The sequence below is a fragment of the Eptesicus fuscus genome, chromosome 8, assembly GCF_027574615.1.
Source record: "Eptesicus fuscus isolate TK198812 chromosome 8, DD_ASM_mEF_20220401, whole genome shotgun sequence".
NCBI classification, from domain to species: domain Eukaryota; kingdom Metazoa; phylum Chordata; class Mammalia; order Chiroptera; family Vespertilionidae; genus Eptesicus; species Eptesicus fuscus.
In genome coordinates, this window is record NC_072480.1 from 8,404,587 (window position 1) to 8,426,719 (window position 22,133).

The 22,133-nt window shown below is 41.2% G+C and overlaps 1 protein-coding gene across 3 annotated transcripts in view; it reads right to left on the bottom strand.

Moving 5' to 3' along the window:
• Nucleotides 1-16,435, bottom strand: part of MIPEP (mitochondrial intermediate peptidase) — a 226,584-nt gene extending 210,149 nt beyond the window's left edge. For all 3 annotated transcript variants that reach the window (XM_008159476.3, XM_028136327.2, XM_054719749.1), the window contains exons 1-4: nt 16,162-16,435; nt 12,523-12,696; nt 6,808-6,896; nt 3,167-3,253 (exon numbers count right to left, since the gene is read on the bottom strand). In XM_008159476.3, coding sequence (XP_008157698.2) covers nt 3,167-3,253; nt 6,808-6,896; nt 12,523-12,696; nt 16,162-16,362 — 551 coding nt within the window. In that variant the 5' untranslated portion in view covers nt 16,363-16,435. The remainder of the gene's footprint in view (nt 1-3,166; nt 3,254-6,807; nt 6,897-12,522; nt 12,697-16,161) is intronic.
• Nucleotides 16,436-22,133: the final 5,698 nt, after the last annotated feature.

A 22,133-nucleotide genomic window follows, 5' to 3' on the forward strand; every position in this document is an offset into this window, starting at 1 on the left:
GCTATGCGGAGGAGGGAGGGGGGCGGAGGGAGCGGCCGGGAGCAAAGCCAGGGGAAGGAAGGCCTATTCTTGCATGAATATCATGCAACAGGCCTCTAGTATGTATATAAGTTCTTCGGTAAATCTCTTCTTGTTTCCCCCTGCCCCTCCCCTGACATATGTCAGTCTGTTCCATGACTCCATACCTCTGGACATCTTTTGTTAATCAGTTTATTTCATTCATTAGATTCCACTTATAAATGGGATCATTTGATATTTGTCTTTCTTTGACTGGCTTATTTCACTCAGCATAATATTCTCCAGGGCAATCCATACTGTCACAAAAGAGACCCTTCTTTTTTACGGTTGCATAGTATTCCATTGTGTAATTATACCACAGCTTTTTTTATTCACTCATCTACTGATGGGCACTTGGGCTGTTTCCAGATCTTAGTTAGCTATTGTAAATGCTGCTGTGAACATGGGGCATATATTCATTCTGATTGGTGTTTTATTGTTTTTAGGATGTATTCCTAGAAGTGGGACATTAGTCAAACATTAGTTCCATTTTAATTTTTTTTTACTAAATTCCATACTGTTTTTCATAGTGGCTGCACCAATCTGCATTCCCACCAGAAATGTACTAGCATTCCCTTTTTTACACATCCTTGCCAGCACTTGCTGTTTGTTGATTTATTGATGGTAGCCATTCTGGCCCGTGTGAAGTGATACCTCATTGTAGTTTTAATCTGCATCTCTCTGATAGTTAGTGCTGTTGAGCCTTTTTTCCTATGTCTATTGGCCATCTGTATGTCCTCTTTGGAGATGTGTTTATTCAGGTCCTATGACCATTTTTTAATTGGGTTACTTGTCATCCTTTTGTTGAGCTATATGAATTCTTTATATATTTTGGAAATTAACCCCTTATCAGATGTGTCATTGGCAAATATGTTCTCCCATTCAATGGGTTCCTTTTTCATTCTGATGATGGTTTCTTTTGCTGTGCAAAAGCTTTTTGATTCCATGTGTTTATTTTCTCCTTTGTTTCCCGTGCCCTAAGAGATGTATCAGTGAAAATTCTGCTACGTGATATGTCTGAGATTTTGCTGCCAATGTTTTCTTCTAAATTTTTAGTTATTTTTGTATATGGTTTAGCTGGTGTTCTAGCTTAATTTTTGCAAGTACCTGCCCAATTTCCCAATACCATTTGAGACTGTCTTTACATCATTGTATGTTCTTGTCTCCTTTGTCAAGTGATGTGGGTCACTTCTGGGGTCTCTGTTCTGTCCCATTGATCTATAGGCCTATTCTTCTGCCAGTACCAGGCTGTTTTGGTTAAAAGATCCTTATGGAATTTTCAGTAACATCCAGAAATACGGTGTGTATCCTATTAACACAAATATTTTGTATCTAAAATGGTATGCTAGTCCACTACAACTTTTAATCACTAAATATGGGAAAGTCAATTTTTATTAAAGTTAAATTATGGACCTGTCTGGGTACTTAGTTGGTTAGAGTGTCATCACAATACACCACGGTTGTGGAATCTCTGGTCAGGGCACATTCAAGAATCAATCAGTGAATGCATAAATAAGTGGAACAACAAACTTCTATTTCTGTGTGTGTGTGTGTGTGTGTGTTTCTCTCTCTTTCTCATTTCCTCCATCTCTTCCCATGTCTCTAAATTCAATAAATAATTTTTTTAAAGAAACTTAAAGTCATATTATGAATAACCTGCTGTTGTCAGTACCAGTGGAGAATAAATCTGGCAAAATTAGCAGTCATTTAACTTTTACTTGTTTTGCTAATAAGGCAATATAATGCTAAATACAATCCTATATAATAAAAGGCTAATATGCAAATCGACCAAATGGTGGAAGGACTGCTAGCTATGACGTGCACTGACCACCAGGGGGCAAACGCTCAATGCAAGAGCTGCCCCCTGGTCGTCAGTGTGCTCCCACAGGGGGAGCACCGCTCAGCCAGAAGCCTCCGCAGCAATGCTAAGGATGTCCAACTGTTGGACATCCTCCAAGGGCTCCTGGATTGCGAGAGGGCGCAGGCCAGGCTGAGGCACCACCCCCCCTGAGTGCATGAATTTCGTGCACCGGGCCTCTAGTACAATTATAATAAAGACAAACTATTCTGATGGTATAGACTAGCTTTACAAGTATACTGAGCTTAGGATCAATGTTCAGTAGGACCAAATAAACATCTGCATACCAGGCAATCAGGTAAAAGCATCCCCCAACACAGCCTTATTATGCTACTCATACATCACACTACTCACATACCAAATTAACACAAGTTCCCATTATCAATTGATCCCTGTTGGGTAGGGCTTCACTTGAAGGAAGTCACAAGCCACATGTGGAGACAGAAAGGAGAGAAGGAAGCAGGAGGAGGGAGAAATCAAGGAGTCAAAGGAAGAAAGTGTCCCATAAACAAAAAGTAGATAAGTATAAACAGGAATAAAAAATGTTAATATCTGTGCTATGACACAAAAAATATCTAGGTGGGTTAATGACAAACCCTACAACACTTATTTTATAGTAAATAAATTTGAGCAAAGAAATGATATCCAAAGTCCAATATTAAATATTTTTATGTTAACTTAGAAATGAGGCCTTTTCAATTCAGATTAACAAATATAATCTAGTGAACCACAGCAAATCATTTCAAGGGTTTTGACATCCACCCAGTAAATAAAATCAATTTGCTAATACCTTCTGGTTATATCAATTATGGAACTTTAAGCATGAAGCTAAATGTAATTATCAACAGTTTATAGGTATTCATTAATTGGTTAAACACATACTATAGGGCATGAGTGTTGTAGGTGCCAAGGATACAGCAGTGAACAAAACAAACCAGATTCTTATTCTCAAGGAACTTCCAGTACAGTGATATAGAAAAATGATAAACAAATTAACAAACAAATAAGTTAGTGTTGGAAGTGATTAGGACTAAGAAGAAAAACAATGGGGATTAAGCATATGATCTCATACACAGTTCTTAGAGGAGACAGCATTTGAGTGGAGTCCTAAAGGAAGTGCAGGAATCATGTAGCGATACCTGTGGAGAAACACTCTAGACACTGGGGTGTGTGAGTAGAGAGATACCCAGGAGGAGTCTTCTTGTCTAGCCTCTACAGTCACAATCATAATAAATGCAAGGAAATGAGTACCTGGTTTCTGGATCAAGGGAATCCACGAGTTTTTTATCAGCTAGTAATTTTTGCAGGCTTTGATATAAATCCACATTTGTGTTCAACCTATAAAAATTATAAATAAAAATATTAAATGATTTTCTAATACCTACTTTTTTTATTTTACATCAAGAGAAGGATGTCAGATCCTAATGTCAGAGGCCAAAGGATTGAGGATTGTTTTGTTTCTTCATTTGGACTAGGAATAGCATAACCATATTTAATGTATTGACAAGCAGTCAGTTGGGCGAAGTGTTAAAATACAAACGGTTTTGGGTGGTAAAAGGATAAATTTAAAGTCAGCCAGCAACTGGAGCCCAGAGAGCAGAGAGGAAAGAGGGGAGGGAAGGAATGTGGTTACCGGTGATTTGACCCCACTGCCATTGAGAACCAGTCCATTAGCAATACTAGTATGGAACAGCCATTTGTTCTGGAGTCAGGAGAGGAGTGAGAATGGAAGGGAGCACAAACACACACAAAAATTTTGTAGTTATGAACTGAGTACTCTAGAAACTGGGCTACCTTTGCTCATCTAGATGAGAATGACAGGCCCACACTATGAGGAGAACTCAAAGCCACAGGCTTCAGAGCCACACACTCGGGCTGCAGCACAGGCCCTAGTACAATGCTGTGACCTTGGCCAAGTTATTTTAACCCTTCAGTTACTCAGACCTCAGGTCACCCTAAGGGTTAAATCAGATAATGTGTGTACAGCACACACTCCTCCTAGATATTGTTAGGTAGCCTGTCAGTCTGCCGTTGGCCGTCCCCTACCTGAGTACTGCTCTCAACCCAGCCCCACAGTACCACCTTCAGGTCCTGAGTCCTTCCTTGGATGCCAAGAAGCCCCAACACTCTGCTAAATAGTGAGCTGGTTCTAGGCACAATGTGCCTCCTGCCTACTGTTCCTCAGGGAAGGGCCAGATTATAAAAACCATCTGCCAATTCCTACTCAGAGACTCCTGGATGGTCAGGATCTCCAGTCAGGTCACAATAAAAATCCTGCAGTTTTTAATAAATCAAAGGATTTCTGTTGAACCATTCTCATGTGCTACCCTTAACTCCAAGGGAACCGAGTTAGTAACCTCCAATCAAAAAACACTCAACAAAGGCAGACACATCACCTCCTCTCCCGCTCTAGGCATCCATCCCAGGAAACCAGGAGAAAACCGTGGTTGGTTGTCCATCTCCTCTAAGCTTGCACAGCTAAGGAGCTAGTCCAGGTCAAAAGGGCAGCAGTTTAGCCGTAGCCTGCATTGTAACTTCTTAGGAAGTTTGAGCAAACCTCCCACATGTGTCTTAGGTCATAAGATCCTCATATATCAGTAATACCTATACTTTAGTCTATATCCAGCATTAATTCTAAACAAACACACCTACTTATAGGCTTTTATTCCACTACTGAAAAATAAGTCAATTCTACACATGCATCGTATTTTTCACAGATTAACTGAAGCAGTCAGTTAAGATATGACTCAGGTAGACCAAAAGAGAAAATGAGCCACAGCACTCAGTGAGAATAAAAAATCAAGGTCTAGTAAAGGCTATGAGTTGATTGGTGACTTTACTTTTGGGTTCCTGGGCTGGTCTCAGGGCAGCAGAGGAGTTCCATGAAGAACAAAAGACTGAAACATTGTCCAGTGGAAGTGAAGACTTTGAACAGACACTCTTGACATCACTTCACAACCAACATGGTCCCCTGTTGTCCTCCCAGACAAATAAGAGCACAAGTCTATTACACCAGACGGAATCAGGGCACCTCAAGCAGGCAACACCGGCTTTGGCTCTGACTCATATCTTGGGGCCTTTCCCTAGGCTATACTCTCTCCCAAGGAGACCCCAATTTCAGCCCCTTCTTCAGTCTCAGTGTCTGGAATTTGCAGGGACCAGATTTATCCCATTCAACAATTTGATTTTCAAGGCAATAACAAAAAATGACATATCTTGTCCCAAAGAGATCCCACAATGCTCAGTGGGGAAAGCAGCATCAGCACATCCTGAAGCGTCAGGTCCTCCAGGAAGCCTTGTTGAACTGGAGAAGTCACCTACACACTCGCCCTCCTCCTCATCCAGATTCTGCTTTGTGGAGGTCTTCCCGGGCTGACTGGCCCTGGTGATTTGGTTTTGAATTCATGCCAGGTGAGCACCGTGCTCTCAGTAGCTTTAGACACTTTCTGGCTTTCTGGCCTGGCATCATGCACCTGAGTGTTTTTTAATACGGCACTGTCCACCTCCAAGTTATTTTAACAAGCTGCTTGGAGCTCTCAGAGATGGCTTACAATATTTAAATTTACCTCAAAATAACTTTAAATAAGTCACTTCATCATAGTCTCAGCCTGCCTCCCAGATAGTTTTATTAGCTCTCTAGACATGTCTAATTCCAAATCCACAGGAACTACAAGGTTACTGTGTAGAGATAATGTTGGCTTCTTGCCCTGTGGTACAGAGCCATCAACAGTTTAATTACATGACAGTCTAAACTCCAACTAAACAGTGAAATACTAAAAAAACTGACTTAATATAACTAATGATAATAAGGATATTGGAGGTTTGCTATGTTCCTGACACATTTATGAGCACTTTTATTATTTTACTAGAGGCCTGGTGCACGAAATTCATGCACGGTGGTGGGGGGAAGGTGTCCTTCAGCCCAGCCTGCATGCTCTCGAATCTGGGACCCCTTGAGGATCGGGCCTAAACGGGCGGTCGGACATCCCTCTCACAATCCAGGACTGCTGGCTCCCAACCGCTCACCTGCCTCTGCCTGATTGCCCCTAACTGCTTCTGACTGCCAGCCTGATCACCCCCTAGCCACTCCCCTGCCAGCGTGGTCGATGCCTAACTGCTCCCCGGCTGGCCCGATTGTCCCTAACTGCCCTCCCCTGCCGGCCTGGTCACCCCTAACTGCCCTACTCTGCTGGCCCAGTCACCCCTAACTTCCCTCCCTGCTGGCCTGATCGCCCACAACTGCCCTCCCTTGCAGACCTGATCTCCCCCAACTGCCCTCCTCTGCTGGCCCGGTCACCCCTAACTGCCCTCCCTGCTGGCCTGATCGCCCACAACTGCCCTCCCCTGCAGGCCTGGTCTCCCCCAACTGCCCTCCCCTGCAGGCTTGGGTCCCCCACAACTGCCCTCCCTTGCTGGCCTGGTCACCTCCAACTGCCCTCCTCTGCTGGCCTGGTCACCTCCAACTGCCCTCCCCTATAGACAATCTTGTGGCGGCCATCTTGTGTCAACATGGGGGCAGCCATCTTTGACCACATGGGGGTGGCCATCTTGTGTCTTGGAGTGATGGTCAATTTGCATATTACTCTTTTATTAGATAGGATTTTCATCACAACCCTCAGAGGCAATTCATTTTATTTCCCCATTTACAAACAAGAAAACTAAATGACAAGTAACTATTCTAAAGTCACACTGTTTGTGCAGGGAAGATGAGAGTAGTTGCCTGGCCCCTGGCCCCACCCCATTGCCCATCACCCTTGGCAGCTGTGCAATATTCACAACATACTATCCCCCACCCTGCTAGGGAGGGACAAGCCCCATGTATACATTTCCTAGAGCACAAATCCAAAAAACTACGTCACCCAATACTGTAACAAAGGGGGAAGAGAACATACTTTTCTACCACGGTGCCAATACTTCTACAAGCTTCTTCTGCTGCCTCTCTGAATGCTGGCTCAGGGTGAGCAATTTTCACAAAATCAGCCTAATGAAGAGAAAAAACAAAACCAAAAGGGAATTTGATGGGAAGCTTTCTTCCAAGATCTAAGGGGAAAATGAAAAACCTAGTTTTAAATGTGCCATTTGGCTTGACCTATGCATTTCCATTACTGAAATTTTCCTAACTAGTAGGGCAAAGCAGCTTCTTTCTGAACATTATTCTGTTATTCCTTGGAACCAAGCTTGTTTCAGCCCAAAGATTTTAAAATTTTTACTAACTTTCTTTTAGAAAAGTCTTTCTCCTTCTAATATAAATACATACCAACTGAATTCTCCCCAATTCTACAGTTCAAACAAGCAGATTCTTGTTCACATATTCTAAGACTTCCTAATTAAACTCATCTACAATATAGTTCTCACATGTTAACCTGGATTCAGAGAACAACTCTTAGATACTTTTCTTTTTTCCTTTTTTAAATTGACACATAATACAGTTTCAAGACTGATTTAACTACATTCTAGCCTTTGTGCAGAAAACAAAGGCATATTCTTTCTTTATAGCCCTTATAGTAAGTATGAATTCCTAGACCTAATCTAAAGAGCACACAGCTACCACTGCTGAAGGGCTGCTATATTGACCTTAGAATCAAACTGAGGTAGAATTATTTTTTTAATAAAAAATCATGTAAAAGAGATTTTACTTTTCATGTTAATTGCAGTACATTGCAAAAAAAGCAGGAATAAAACAAAATACTACACTATTTTTCCTTTATCCTCCAAGAAGACATGTATGACGTATAACAAAATAAGATCACAAGTAAAATTTCCTAATTTTATTATTAAATACTTTTTAACAAAAAACATTTAAATCCATAGTTATATACAACTTTTGATGAAATAATAACAGTATTAAAGCACCTGAAAACTGTGCTATGTAAAATTAACAATATATTGTATAAATTGTCAATTTAAATGTTGCAGAATTTATAATTGATATTAAAACTTAAAACACTAGCATACATCTAAAAACTCATTTGTAGTAGTGATGAGAGAAACAATACTGTTACACAGCAAGGGTATTAAAAAAGAAAAATAAAGCAAAATGACCACTTGGTAGAAAATACAGTTTTTAAAATCATTGTCTTATAACGGTATTAAATTTACTGGCAGGTAAAATCTTAAAAATTCAAAAAGAAAGAACATTCTTTGAAATTTTTCCCCAAAGACATATATTAGTTTTTAATGTGTTATTAGACTTCATAAATATAAAAACCTTCACAAATAGGACAAGCTATGGGGCAGAGAAGCTAAAATCTTTTAACAAAGAGCAAAAGCAAAAAAGGTGGAAAAAGACCTAGGACACTGCTTAATTAAGATGAAGGCAAAGACAACAAATAAACAGTGAGTCCTGAGATTTTTACATCAAAAGCCAATAGTCTATTACATATTGTGAAAATCACTGACACTTTCTTTTTCAGATTTTAGTGATATAATTCAGCAGGGAAGGGAGACCTCCTTTTTGGCAATACATCTCATATAATTTACATCATTCAAAGCACTAGCATACACTTACTAAAGGAACAGAAAGAACCAAGATCCATTAAAACTGAGACCTGACAACCAGGGGCTCACAACGTATCTCACTTCACTCCTGAAAAAAAACCCTTCAAAATAATTTATCAACTTCCTTAAATCTAGGAAGTTTACTGTGATTGTATGATGATCTGAAAGGTGTTACTGCTCAATTTAGATGTATGGGGAAATAATTTCAGGGGGAAAATTGAAGAAGGTTTAAATTGGGTGAAAGAAGTCAACCTCAAAAGGCATATATGATTCCAATTATCTGACATTTTGAAAAGACAAAATATAAAGATGTAGAACAGTAGTTGCCAGGGGTAAGAGGTGGGGGTGATGGTGTAATTATTAAAGGGAGCTTTTTTGGAGTGACAGAATATTTTCATACTCTGTGGTGGTGGCTACATGAAAAATGAGTTAAATTCATAGAACTGTACCACCCTCCCCTCAAGAAGTCAATGTTACTATATGATAATTTTTACAATAAATAAATAAATACTTTTTTAAATTATGGGAAGGCTAACCAACTTTCCAACCTCTCCGGGTAAGGTTTCATCAGATCTAAGCAGCCAGCCAGCCCCCAGGAGGGTAGAGAACAGCAGGTAAGAACATGAGCTCTTCAACCAGACTAGCTGGACTCACAGTCCAACTTCTTACTGGCTAGTTGACCTTGGACACATCATTTAACCTTAGTGCCTTTCTTTCCTCATCTGAAAATTAGATATGGTGAGAAGGTTAAATCAATTAATCCAGGTAAAGTGGTTATCACAGGCTGGTGCTTAGTGAGATTTAAAAACAAGTTAACACTATAATGCTCCATGAGGTCAGAGATTGGTTCTGTCTTAATCATGACTGTATTTCTAGTGCCTATTACAAAGCCTGGCTCAATGTTAAGTGAATGTGAAGAAAGAGCTATGTACAATCCAATACCAAGTAGACAGCAGCAAGAGTGATCACGATTTTGCATCATGTGCACCACTATAATCACCTTCATATATATGACTAATCAAGACATGATTCTCTTGGGCTGACAAAATCATGCCTTCTGCTCAGCAATGGGTTTTGTGCTTAAAGAAACCTAGGTACACTTCTATTTCAACTTCAAAATATTAAGAAAAAAAATTTAATATAATCAGTTTGATGTTAAAACCTTACTTTTAATTACAAAATTCATTCCTTAAAAGGTTTATAAAAACTGATCTTTATAAGATTAATTTTATTGTAAACAAACAGATAAATTTTTATTAAAATTTTGGTAGAAGTTTTCATAAAGAATGAGTCTTGGTCATGGAAGATGGCAATGTAGGTAAATATGGTACTTGCCTCCTCCTACAACCACATCAAAATTACAACTAAACTACAGAACAAACATCACTCAGAACCGCCTAAAATCTGGTTGAGTGAAGTCCTACAACTAGGGAATTAAAGAAGTCACATCAAGACTGGTAAGAAGGGTGAAGGCATGGAATGGGCTGGTCCCAAACACGTGTGGCAGTGTTTTAATTGGGAGAGATATCTTGGCTGCAGAGGTTCCCTCTGAGGACTAGGGGTCCCAGCCCCACACCAGACCCTTCAGCCCAGGTATCCAGTGCCTGAAAGAGAAGTCCCCATATCTTCAGGCTGTAAAAACCAGCAAGGTTTTTGGCTGAGAAAGACGGAGGCGGCTGGAATCCCAGCCAGTCCTATAAAAGGTCCTGTGCACAGACTTACTCGGACTCACTCACTCTGAGCTCCAGCACTGGGGCAACAGCTTGAAAGGAACCAGGGACATATGGGGGAGGAACTACATTGTCTGGCATCAGGACAACAGCTGGTGGGGCAGCTCTCTCCCAGACAAAAGTGCTAGAAGAGGCCATTGTCCTTTGCTGAGTTCTCCCCCCACACAGAGCCCACAGGCAGGCACCATACCTAAGACTCCATTAGCCTGGCTCACACTGTTTGCCCAACCCTGGTGATTCCCTGAGACCCCGATCCCACCCAATTTGCAGGCCCACCCAAGCTGTGTCCAGTGGCTTTTATATATGACTGGTTCACAGCTTGACCTCTCCTGGGAACCTTCAAGCCCAACACAAGTACCAGACATCTGCAGATCACTGTAGCTTGTGCCGGATGCCCCCAGGCAGGGCACAGGCAGTAGCTGACTTTGCATCTCCCAGGAGGCCCCAGAGCCAGTGCACCTGGTGGTCAGCTTCAGACCACATCAGATTACAACCCTACCACCTCCATGAATGACACAATCAAAGTCTCACTGAAGCAAGTCCTGCTCCATAGGGTCAGCTCATGCACAGCAGCTCTTCCACTGTAGCTGCAGCCAACTGGTCTGGATGTCAATCCCTTCCAGCAATCAAGGCTTAACTACAACAGGACAGTGTACACAGCCTACGCAGGGGTGCACCTGGAGTGCCCAGCTCAAGTGACTGGGGAAGCTGATCCACTGGGCACTCTACCAAGGCCAGAAGACATAGCAGCTCTACTTAATACACAGAACCAAATTCAGGGGAACAGCCAAAATGCCAAGACGAAGAAACATGTCGCAAATGAAAAAAAAAAACACACAGAAAACAACTCCAGAGAAAGAATGAAATGAAATGGAAGCAAGCAAATTACCAGATGCAGAGTTCAAAACAGTGTTTATAAGGATGCTCAAGGAACTTACTGAGAACTTCAAGAGCTTTGAGAACTTTAAGGACCTTAGTGAGAACTTCAAGAAACTTAGTGAGCACATCAACAACATGAAAAAGGGCCAGTCAGAAATTAAGCATACACAAACTGAAATGAAGAATAATTTACAGGGAATCAACAGTAGAGTAGAGGACGCCGAGAATCAAATCAGCAATTTGGAATATGAGGAAGCAAAAAAAATACCCAATCAGAACAGCAAAAAGAGAAAAGAATCCAAAAATATGAAAATAGTATAAGGAGCCTCTGGGACAACTTCAAGCATACCAACATTCACATCATGGGGTGCCAAAGGAAGAGAGAGAACAAGAAATTGAAAATCTATTTGAAAAAATAATGACAGAAAACTTTCCTTACCTGGTGAAAGAAACAGACATACAAGTCAAAGAAGCACACAGAGTCCCAAACAAGATGAATCCAAAGAGGCTGACACCACAATACATCATTATTAAAATGCCAAAGGTTAAAGATAAACAGAAAATCTTAAAGGCAGCAAGGGAAAAGCAGCAAGGGAGTGCCCATAAGATGTCAGCTGATTTCTCAATAGAAACTTTGCAGGCCAGAGTGAGTGGCAAGAAATATTCAAAGTGATAAAAACCAAAGACCTATAACCAAGATTACTCTACCCAGCAAAGCTATCATTTAGAATTAAAGGTCAGATAAAGACAAGAAAAAGCTAAAGGAATTCATCACCACCAAACCAGTATTACATGAAGTATTAAAGTCTTCTTTAAGAAGAAGAAAAAAAAGATACAAAATATAGACAATAAAATGGCAATAAATATATACCTATCAACAATTGAATCTAAAAATCCAAAATAAACAAGCAGAACAGAAACAGACTCATAGAAAGAGAGAACATTTTGATGGCTGATAGATGGGAGGGGGATTAGAAGGATGGGTGAAGAAGGTAAAGGGATTAAGGAGTACAAATACAAATTAGTTATAGTGTAGTCTTGGGGATATAAAACATAGCAGAGAGAATATAGTCAATAATATTCAAATAACTATGTATGGTGTCAGATAGGTATGAGATTTTTCAGGATGATCACTTAAGCTAATCACTGGGGTATACACCTGAAACTAATATAATATCTATGTCAACTGTAATTGAAAAAAATTTTAAATGGTTTTAAAAAAAGAATCTTGGTCATACAAAAAAAACTTTGACATATGAGTGATCATTCTTTTATTACATATTACATGTATATTTTCTTAAATATACATGTTAAATTACAAGTTCTAAATATCACAATTTCCTACACATTTCCCCATTCTTAATGACATACTTCACTATAACAAATTACACATAACAGCTGTCAAATAGTTCAGACATTTTTAACCTTGCAGTCTTATATTAAACCTAATAAACTTTGAATTTTAGAAAGGGATTTACAAGTCTTAACACCAAATCTTACCAAGTCAGCCACCCTGCACAAGGCATCAGAGAGCTCGTCAAAGATGAGCACAGTCTGTGGCCCAGGTGGAGTGGAACACGCACGCGCCACCAGCAAATCTGTCTTTCTCAAGGCGTTTTCCTGTGCAATACGAAATCCTTCTGGGGCACTGAGCTCAGGAACTCCAAAAAGACCCTGAAATGCAACGAATATTTCCAATTTATTACCAAAAATATTACTTTTTGGTATGTATAAATACTATTTTTCATAAAGAAAATCTTGGGTTTTGTTGGTCTATTATATGATTACTAGAGGCCCGGTGCACCAGAGTGGGGGTCCCTCAGCCCAGCCTGCACCTTCTCCAATGTGGGATCCCTCGGAGGTTGTTCGACTGCCAGTTTAGGCCCAATCCCTGCGGGACCATGCCTAAACCGGCAGTCAGACATCCCTCTCGCAATCTGGGACACCTGGTTCCTAACGGCTCACCTGCCTGCTTGCCTGATTGCCCCAAACCACTCTGCCTTCCTGCCTGATTGCCCCTAATCCCTCTGCCTTAGCCCCTGCCACCATGGCTTTGTCTGGAAGGAGGACCGGACGCCTGGAAGATGTCTGGTTGACCTGGTCTAATTAGCATATTACCTTTTTATTAGTATAGATCTGTGGTTGGCAAACTGTGGCTCGTGAGCCACATGCGGCTCTTTGGCCCCTTGAGTGTGGCTCTGCCACAAAATACCACGGCCTGGGCGAGTCTATTTTGAAGAAGTGGCGTTAGAAGTTTAAGTTTAAAAAATTTGACTCTCAAAAGAAATTTCAATCGTTGTACTGTTGATATTTGGCTCTGTTGACTAATGAGTTTGCCGACCACTGGTATAGATTATATCTGTGATCACAGAATCACTTTCACATTCTTCCATGTTTTAAGAGTGTTTTTCTTCATTTTTAAATTATTTATAAAAATATCAATTAAAATATGGGTTGAAAATCAAGCTATGCCACTACTACGGAATCTAACTAATAAAGTGGTTACAAAAATCAAATGAGATAATACATGTTAAAAACAAAACAAAACATTTTAAGAGTACCTGGCATACAGATAAGATATCATAGATATTAGCTATAGTCATTACTAGCTGTGTGATTTGGCCAGCTTCTTTCTCCTCCTAGGCCTAAATTTTCTCTTTAAGCACAATGGGGATGACAATACATATCTCACAGCATGCATACAGGTACTAGGTTAGAAAAAATATATAAGTCCTTTAAACACTGTCTGGCATCTAGTGAGGTCCAGTACAAAACCCCAATTATTCCACAATTATAAATTAGGGACAATGAGTTGATTAATCAAGCACACAGATATTTCAGAAAGACTTAATAATCATGTTAAACCAAGTCATAGGCTGAAACTTGCAGCAAGTTTTATAGTTTCCAAAAGCATTTAAATATCTTTATAAAGACAAAATCACTAATGTAATGGGCACAATCTTATCTTTGGACCAGTTCAACCACACTTATTTTAGCACTCAGGAAGGCAGGGGGGGAAGCACACATCCACTTTATCTACTTCATGCCTAACAGTGAACGGTGTACTTTATACAAGTCTCTCACTTAAATGACACCATTCCAGAGCAGGAACTACCACTAACTGTTTACAGATAAGGAGACACACTGAAGAGGTGAAGAAAAAGGTTGAGGTCACTAATTGATTTTGGGAAAATCAGAAGTTGAATGGGTTCCCCCCTACTCCTCTAGAGCCCACACTTTCTCCATACTTCTGTATAGCGGAAGTCTTCTCTCCATAGACGTCAAGCTCTAGAGGTAGAGCCCTGCCCTTCATCGTTTTAACCAGCTGCCCAACATAGTGCCTAAAACACAGGGACCTGGAATGAATCAAGTTAATGGAGCACCTGCTGAACTTTGTAAATTAACTCTGTAGGTGCTTAACATGACGATGTTGGGGAAGAACAGGAGGTAAAACTTTCAGGCCTGGTAAGGCCTACTGTTTCTGTAGGAAAGCAGTTAAGTTGTTGACCTCTCTTCAAATGATACTAAGAAATTAAAGAAAATGAAAATAGCCGGAGGCAGAGTAGAATCAGAACCTTATATAAACTTTATCTTTATCCTGATTTCATCTGAGTCAAGCACAGGCTAGTTCTACTTCCATGTACACCTCTTCATGCTACCCTTGGGAATTCTGAATCTCAGACTCTAAGCTATGGCAGTGGTCGGCAAGCTCATTAGTCAACAGAGCCAAATATCAGCAGTACAACGACTGAAATTTCTTTTGAGAGCCAAAAACCGACTTCTGTGCACGGGCCACGAAGTTTCAATCTCACTGTACGTGCGCACCCACACGGGGTATTTTGTGGAAGAGCCACACTCAAGGGGCCAAAGAGCCGCATGTGGCTCGCGAGCCACAGTTTGCCGACCACTGAGTTATGGTAATACAAACTTTTTTTTCAATCAAAAACTAATTCATAAATTTGAGTATCTGGTTTCAGTACTTAAAACCATGAGGTACAAAAGAAAACAAAGCTAAAATTAGTTCTATTTCATCCACCCCAAATCAACCTTACGCTTCACGTCTTTCTGCTCAGAACTTACAGGTAGTTCTCCACACACCAATTGTTAATATCAACATTTTTATTTTCTTGTATGGAAGTTAGTGTGGCACATTTCATGCAAAAATTTGAAAATAGACAAAGCTAATTAAGGAGATAAAATAAAATAAAAACATCACTAAATTTACTGCAACAATATTCTAGACTTCACTTTATATAAAAGTTAATGGCATAATAAAGAAATAATAAAGGTAAAAGTAAAACCTAAAACTGACAAAATCCACAAAAGTAAAGTAAGTATAACAGGCATCGGGTAAGTCCCTTTAAACCCTGCCTTCCATTCACCTTTAATTCAGCCATTCAACAAATATTATTGACTACGGAAGCCAGACACCATGCTGGGCAGCAGGGATATAGAAATTAATAGAAACCAAAGAATTCAGTCAGTAATTTCCCGAAGGAAGAAATCAATGTGAACAACTCCACGGCACCATGGGAAATTGACTTCTTTTCAACAGCTTTTTTTTTTTTTTGACCCAAACACACACACACACATACACACACACACACACACACACACAGAACCACAAGAGAGCCCAAAGCTTTGAGAAAAGTTAATGGAATTTCATGCACCAATTACTAGTGACAGAACTGAAGGCATGTGTGTCCCTGCGAAAGGAATGTGTCACCGAGTGTGAACTCACGGGGCGAGGCCTCTCGGGCACAGGTGTAGGGTTGGAGCGAAAGTGAATTTAGTGTGGGCTGGGCTCGGTGTGAGGAGAGGATGGCACTGGAGGGCGGAATTCACTTGCAAGATGAACCATTTTAACTTCCCGTGGAGCAGGGGGTTCACACAGAGGTAGGTCCCAGGACCCAGACTTTGGTGAGGGGACCACTAAAACCCGCCCGCCCCCTCTAACCCAGACCCTAAGAGCGGTGACCAGCAGGTCGCCAAGCGCGCAAACAACTTCCGGTATCACGCGGGTTCTCTGCCCTTCTCCTCCCGACCCCGCAGCATTTGTCCTCCTCCGCCCCCCACGGGGAAGAGGGCCAGCTTCTCCCCGTAAACAGACGAGCCCGAGCCCGCGCCCGCGCCGCTCACCCGGCGCTCTCCGAAGTCCAGGCGGAAGCCCTGGGGCTTGACATTGAAGGCGGCACCCACTGGAGACCAGCCGGTGCTGACCCTTCGGGCCCGGAGCCCGACTCCGAAGCCTCCCAGGCGCGATCGCCCGGGCAGCAGAGCCGACGCCCGGGCTGTAAGGCCGCCCAACCTTCTGGTGCACAGCATGGTGTCCCGGAGCATCCCCTACCCGCGCCGCGTTTCCTAGGCAGCGGCCCTACGCTGGTCACGTGAGACCCTCCCTTTCCAGTCCGAGAGCTTGGCTCTCAGGACGTGGTCACGTATGCGTCGTCAAGGCAAGAGCGTCGCCTCGCTGCCTTCTCGGCGGCGGCTGCGGTCTTGCGCCCCCGTGTGTCTAGAGTATGGAACGACCACGGTTTAGGCTTCCACCAAGTAGCCTGCACAAGAGGGCCAAGGCACATTACAGGATGAATTTTTCCAGGAGTGGCAGTAAACACCCAGAGAAGGAAGCCTGGGCGTCTGAGGGTCTTTCCCGACGTAACATGAGACGATTCAAACTCCTCTCGAAAAGATAGTTCAAATGAAATATACGGTGTGACTTCACATCAGAGCTATGGTTGTGTGGAACCAAGTAAATTAACTACCAGTGAAATTTCATCTACGTTAAATTGGAAAATTATTATAATAACCTACACTATAAATCTGAAGGCAGAGGGGTTTGCCAAACTTTAATCAACAAGATAAAAATGAAAAGATTTAGGGGCAGGGGAGGCATTAGGAAATTGTGATTTGGGACTTAGTACGGAGCATGTGGAATGGTGCTGCTAGGACAAGAATGGGGGACTCTCTGACAGCCTCAGCCTTCTTGAAGTGTATGGAAGTGGCCCCCAGTTGAAATCATGCTCAAGTTCTTGTCGAGGATCTGAGGCTTTACCTTGCCAAACCTGAACATCTCATCTGCAGAAAGGCAATTGTACTGGGCACCTCATCTACTTTAGAGGAGTGCACAGACATTGTGTGACAGGATTTCGTTAACAGTAATGTGATTTTATTTTAAGACACTTATGTGGGCACAGAGGGGAGAACCAATAGTTGGGGAAAGGACTGAGGGAAAGTGAGGCTGCCAAAGCAGCTCTCACATTTTGCCTGGCTGTCGCCAAACAGGTATCACATATTTGTCCTCATCCCTCCATTCCCATCCCAAACCCCTCCCCACGCATGCCCCCACCCCCCTGTTGTCCTTAACCGCTGGTTAGGCTCATATGCTTGCACACAAGTCCTTTGGTTGATCTCTCCCCTTTACCCCCATCCTTCCCTACCCTCCCTCTGAGGCCCGCCAGTCTGATCCATGCCTCCTTGTTTCTGGGTCTGTTCTTGTTCATCAGTCTATGTTGTTCATTATTTCCCCTAGATGAGTGAGATCATGTGCTATTAGAAATACACTTATAAGAACCGAAAATGAGACAAGCAATAATGGTTATGGTGACAGGCAAATGAATCAGTGTGTAGTGAGTTTCTTTCTGGGCCAACAGTTCTTTTGAGACCCAATTTCAATGTCCAACAGTTCCTTACGTGTACATGTCAGCACTGGCATTACAGTTCTGGATGGTGGACAAATGGTGGTAATGCAGGTCCGACTCTCTCTGGTTTGGTCCTGGGCAACCTGCAGAGATGCACAGCTGCTAACTGCTAGTATGGGAAGGCCACATCAGCGTCTTCAATCTCTGGACTGCTTCTCTTCTGTCTTCATGGCTGGAGTAGTCCTGTCAATTCCTCTCTGTTGCTGGAATCCACATACAGCTGCCACTTCTTGATCTCTCAGTGGATGGGGCTACTGAATTACAATCAACATGGGACTGGTCCCTTGAGAATTGACCTTTCTGTAGATATGAAGCCGGGTAACTCTGTATGAGGAAGAAGACCACCTAGGTCCTAGGAAAACAAGGAGAAAGAGACTGTTGGGCAGCCTTCTACAAGATTCTCAGAATATCACTTCTCCACCTCAGCTTTACGCAGGAACTGGATACCCGATGACTCGGATAAGTCAGTGTCTGAATGCAGAGGGCATTGAGGGCTGTGGTCTTTTGTGATCAAATTAAAGCAGGATTCATTTGCCTTAGTTTCCAGATGTGTGACTTGTACAAAGGAACAAGAACCCAAATGAACCTTTTTATTCCATGGCAAACTATACAGGTTTTCAAATGTACTTTATTTAGAGCTAATGTCTTGCACTTAGGGGAACAACCTTGCCTGCTGGTTTTGAGCAGTCCTAAAAACAATCTGTAAAGTTCCAGAGAGCCAGAAACAAAGCCCAAGAGTAGTGCATGCTTCCAATGGACAGATTCTAAATGCTCCCCTCTAACAATTTAGTTTTAAAGGAAGTTTATTTTCAATGTAGCCTGGTAGGGAAGAAAAGCCAAAGTGATGATGATGATGAAAATGATTATAACTAACACTTATAATTTTGGTAATACCATCATGTGTATACATACAATTCTTTACAAGTTAACCATAAATTTACATTTCATTTTGTAAATGTGGTAAGTTGTGAGTTTCTTTTCTGCTGGCTTTTTAATAAAAGACTCCCCAATTCCTAACTCCATGTTCATTAATATCATGCTATCTGTACCTGATTAGTTCTTAGGGGACTCATGTTTCCTGGTGGCAGCCACCCCACATTGCAGACCTAACACCTATGTAGCAGGCCCTTACAGAGATGTAAAATGTGTCCTGTTAAAAAGATAATTCACCTTGACTGGTTTGGCTCAGTGGATAGCATGTCAGCCTGCAGACTGAAAGGTCCCAGGTTCGATTCCGGACAAGGGCATGTACCTTGGTTGCGGGCACATCCATCCCCATAGGAGGTATGCAAGAGGCAGCTGATTGATATTTCTAACTCTCTATATCCCTCCCTTCCTCTCTGTAAAAAAATCAATAAAATACATTTTTTTAAAGAAAATCCATCAGTATGTTTCATAAACATGCTTATTGTATCATCTTTTTTAAAAAGGTTTAATATCTGAGAGATTCTCTTTTCTTTTTATAAAATATTTATTTATTAAATGATTGGGGTTACATTGGTCAACATGAACATATAGGTTTCAGGTGTGGGTTTCTATGTTACAAGACCTGTATATTGCACCATGTGCCTATCACCCAAAGTCAAATCTTCTGTCACCCTATATTAGGACCCCCTTCACTCTGGCAATCACTACACTGCTGTTTGTGTTCAGTTTTCTATCCCACATGTGAGTGAAATCATATAGTTCTTAGCTTTTTCTGGCTGACTTATTTCATGTTATCAACGTCCATCCATGTTGTTGCAAGTGGTACTATTTCATCCTTTATCATGGCTGAGTAGTATTCCATTGTGTAAATGTACCATATCTTCTTTATCCAGTCCTCTATTGCTTGTTTCTATACAAGCATACATAAATAATGATGCAATGAACATAGGGGTGCATACATCTTTGCAAATATATGACTTTGGGTTTTTTGGGTATATACACAGGAGAGGTATTGCTGGGTCATATGGTAGCTCTATTCTCTATTTTTTGAGGAATCACCAGACTGCTTTCCATAGTGGTTGTACCGTCTACATCTCTACCAGCAGTGAATGTGTATTCCCCTTTTCCAAAAACATCTCTACCACTTGTTATTGCCTGTCTTGTTGATAATGGCCACTCTAACAGATGTGAGGTGTTATTCATTATAGTTTTGATTTAAATTTCCCTAATTGCCAGTGAGGTTGAACATCTTTTCATATAGCTATTGGCTGTTTGTATGTCTTCTTGGGAGAGGTGTATTTTCAGGCCATCTGCCCACTTTTTGATTGGGTTGTTTGTTTGGTGAGTTGTATGAGTTCTTTATATATTTTGGAAATTAAACCTTTGTCAGAGCTACTGTTTGCAAATATCATATCCCATCTGGTTGGCTGCCTCTTTGTTTTCTTGTCAGTTTCTTTTGCTGTGCAGAAGCTTTTTAGTTTGATACTAGAGGCCCCATGCACGAAATCCGTGCAAGAGTAGGCCTTCCTTCCCCTGGCTGCCAGCACCAGCTTCCCTCTGGCACCCGGGACCCAGGCTTCCCTCGCAGCCCTGGCTTCGTCTGGGAAGGACTTCCAGTCTAATTAGCATATTACACTTTTATTATTATAGATAGTCCCATTCATTTATTTTTGCCTTTAATTCCCTTGCCTTTGGGGTCAAGCTCATAAAATGTTCTCTACCACCAAGATCTATAAGTTTGGTACCTATATTTTCTAATTGTAACATATTGTTTTGGACCCTATATTTAGGTCTTTGATCCATTCTGAATTAATTTTTGTGCATGGGGACAAACTGTAATCCAGTTTCATTCGTTTGCATCTGACTTTCCAGTTTTCCCAGCACCATTTATTGAAGAGACTGTTTTTAAGCCATTGTGTGTTTTTGGCATCTTTTTTGAAAATTATCTGTCAAAAAAAAAAAAAAAAAAAATATATATATATATATATATATATATATATATATATATATATATATATATTAGTTGTTCCCGGCCACACGTTGCTGTGGCTCAGTCTGGTTAAATGGAAAAGAAAGAAAAAAGAAAGCACACATTTCTAATATGTTTAATTTCACAATGCTTGTGGGTATACAATATTTTTTGTTGTTCCATTGTCTGTGCAGATATAGAGACTGTCTGGTTTGCCGACTCTAGAACACGCAACTTATAATTGTCCATGTGAGAAGCAATCCGTGTCTAGATCTAAACCGCACAATTCTAAAGATTGGCTCTGAGCTTTGTTGATGGTGATTGCAAACGCCAATCGAATTGGGAATTGCAATCTCTTAAATTGAAATGGCATATCCGTTGGAATCATAGGAATGCGAGGAATGAGAACATCTTCACCTTTGAAAGGTCCTGTCAAGATTGCTGCTTCTACGACGTTGCTCATTAATTTTTTTACTGCAAGCCACGTGCCGTTGCAAAGCTTTGGCTGGTTGATATTTCGCAACATGATAATTGGCACACCGATTTTCAATTGCAGTATGTGCAGTGGCATCCCTGGCAGATCGAGTGAATTCACAAATTCTGTTGGATAATTAACCGCTTCATCTGCTTCCATAACAGTGTTGACGGACTTGTATGTGGCTGCCTCGTTTTGAATGTTAGACTGAATAATATTGTTAAGTTCATAGACGTCTTTGTTCTTGGCTGCAATAATAGCTCGTTCACTTAGCCAATCGTGATTCTTATAATTGGTTTGAATATTGGGAAATACTTTTTCAACCAATTCTTCTTTTGACGTCACTAAATTGCAGAAGTTATGAGGCAATGAAATTCGTCCTTAGGTCAGATCAACTGGCACCTTTCCGTTCCCAATTTCCAGCTATTGATGTGAGAATATCTCAGCTGATGGATCATTTTGCAGCTGGACACGCATATTTGTAGTTAATTTTAATGTCTTTATGTGTCGCCACAAAGTAGAATATTTCAGGCAAGCATTTATTTCGTCCACTGGTGTCGATCGAGGAATTACAGGTAATGTTTGCCTGAAATCTCCTGCAAGCAATATTAATGCGTTCCCAAATAGTCTGATGTTTCCACGCAAATCTTGCAATGATCGATCAAGAGCCTCGAGCGATTTTTTGTGTGCCATTGTGCATTCATCCCAAACAATAAGTTTGCATTTCTGCAATACTTTTGCCATGCTGGATGCTTTGGAAATGTTGCACGTGGGAGTTTCAATGAATTGCATGTTCAATGGCAATTTCAAAGCGGAATGAGCAGTTCTTCCACCTGGTAGCAATGTCACAGCTATTCCGGATGACACAAGAGCTAAGGCTATGTCATTTTGGGATCGAATTGCTGCCAGAATCAATCTAATTAGGAACATTTTACCAGTTCCTCCTGGTGCATCTAAGAAGAAGATTTCTCCAACCCCGTTATTGATGGTTTGCATTATCTTACCTTATAATAGACAAATATGCAAATTGACCGCACCTTCG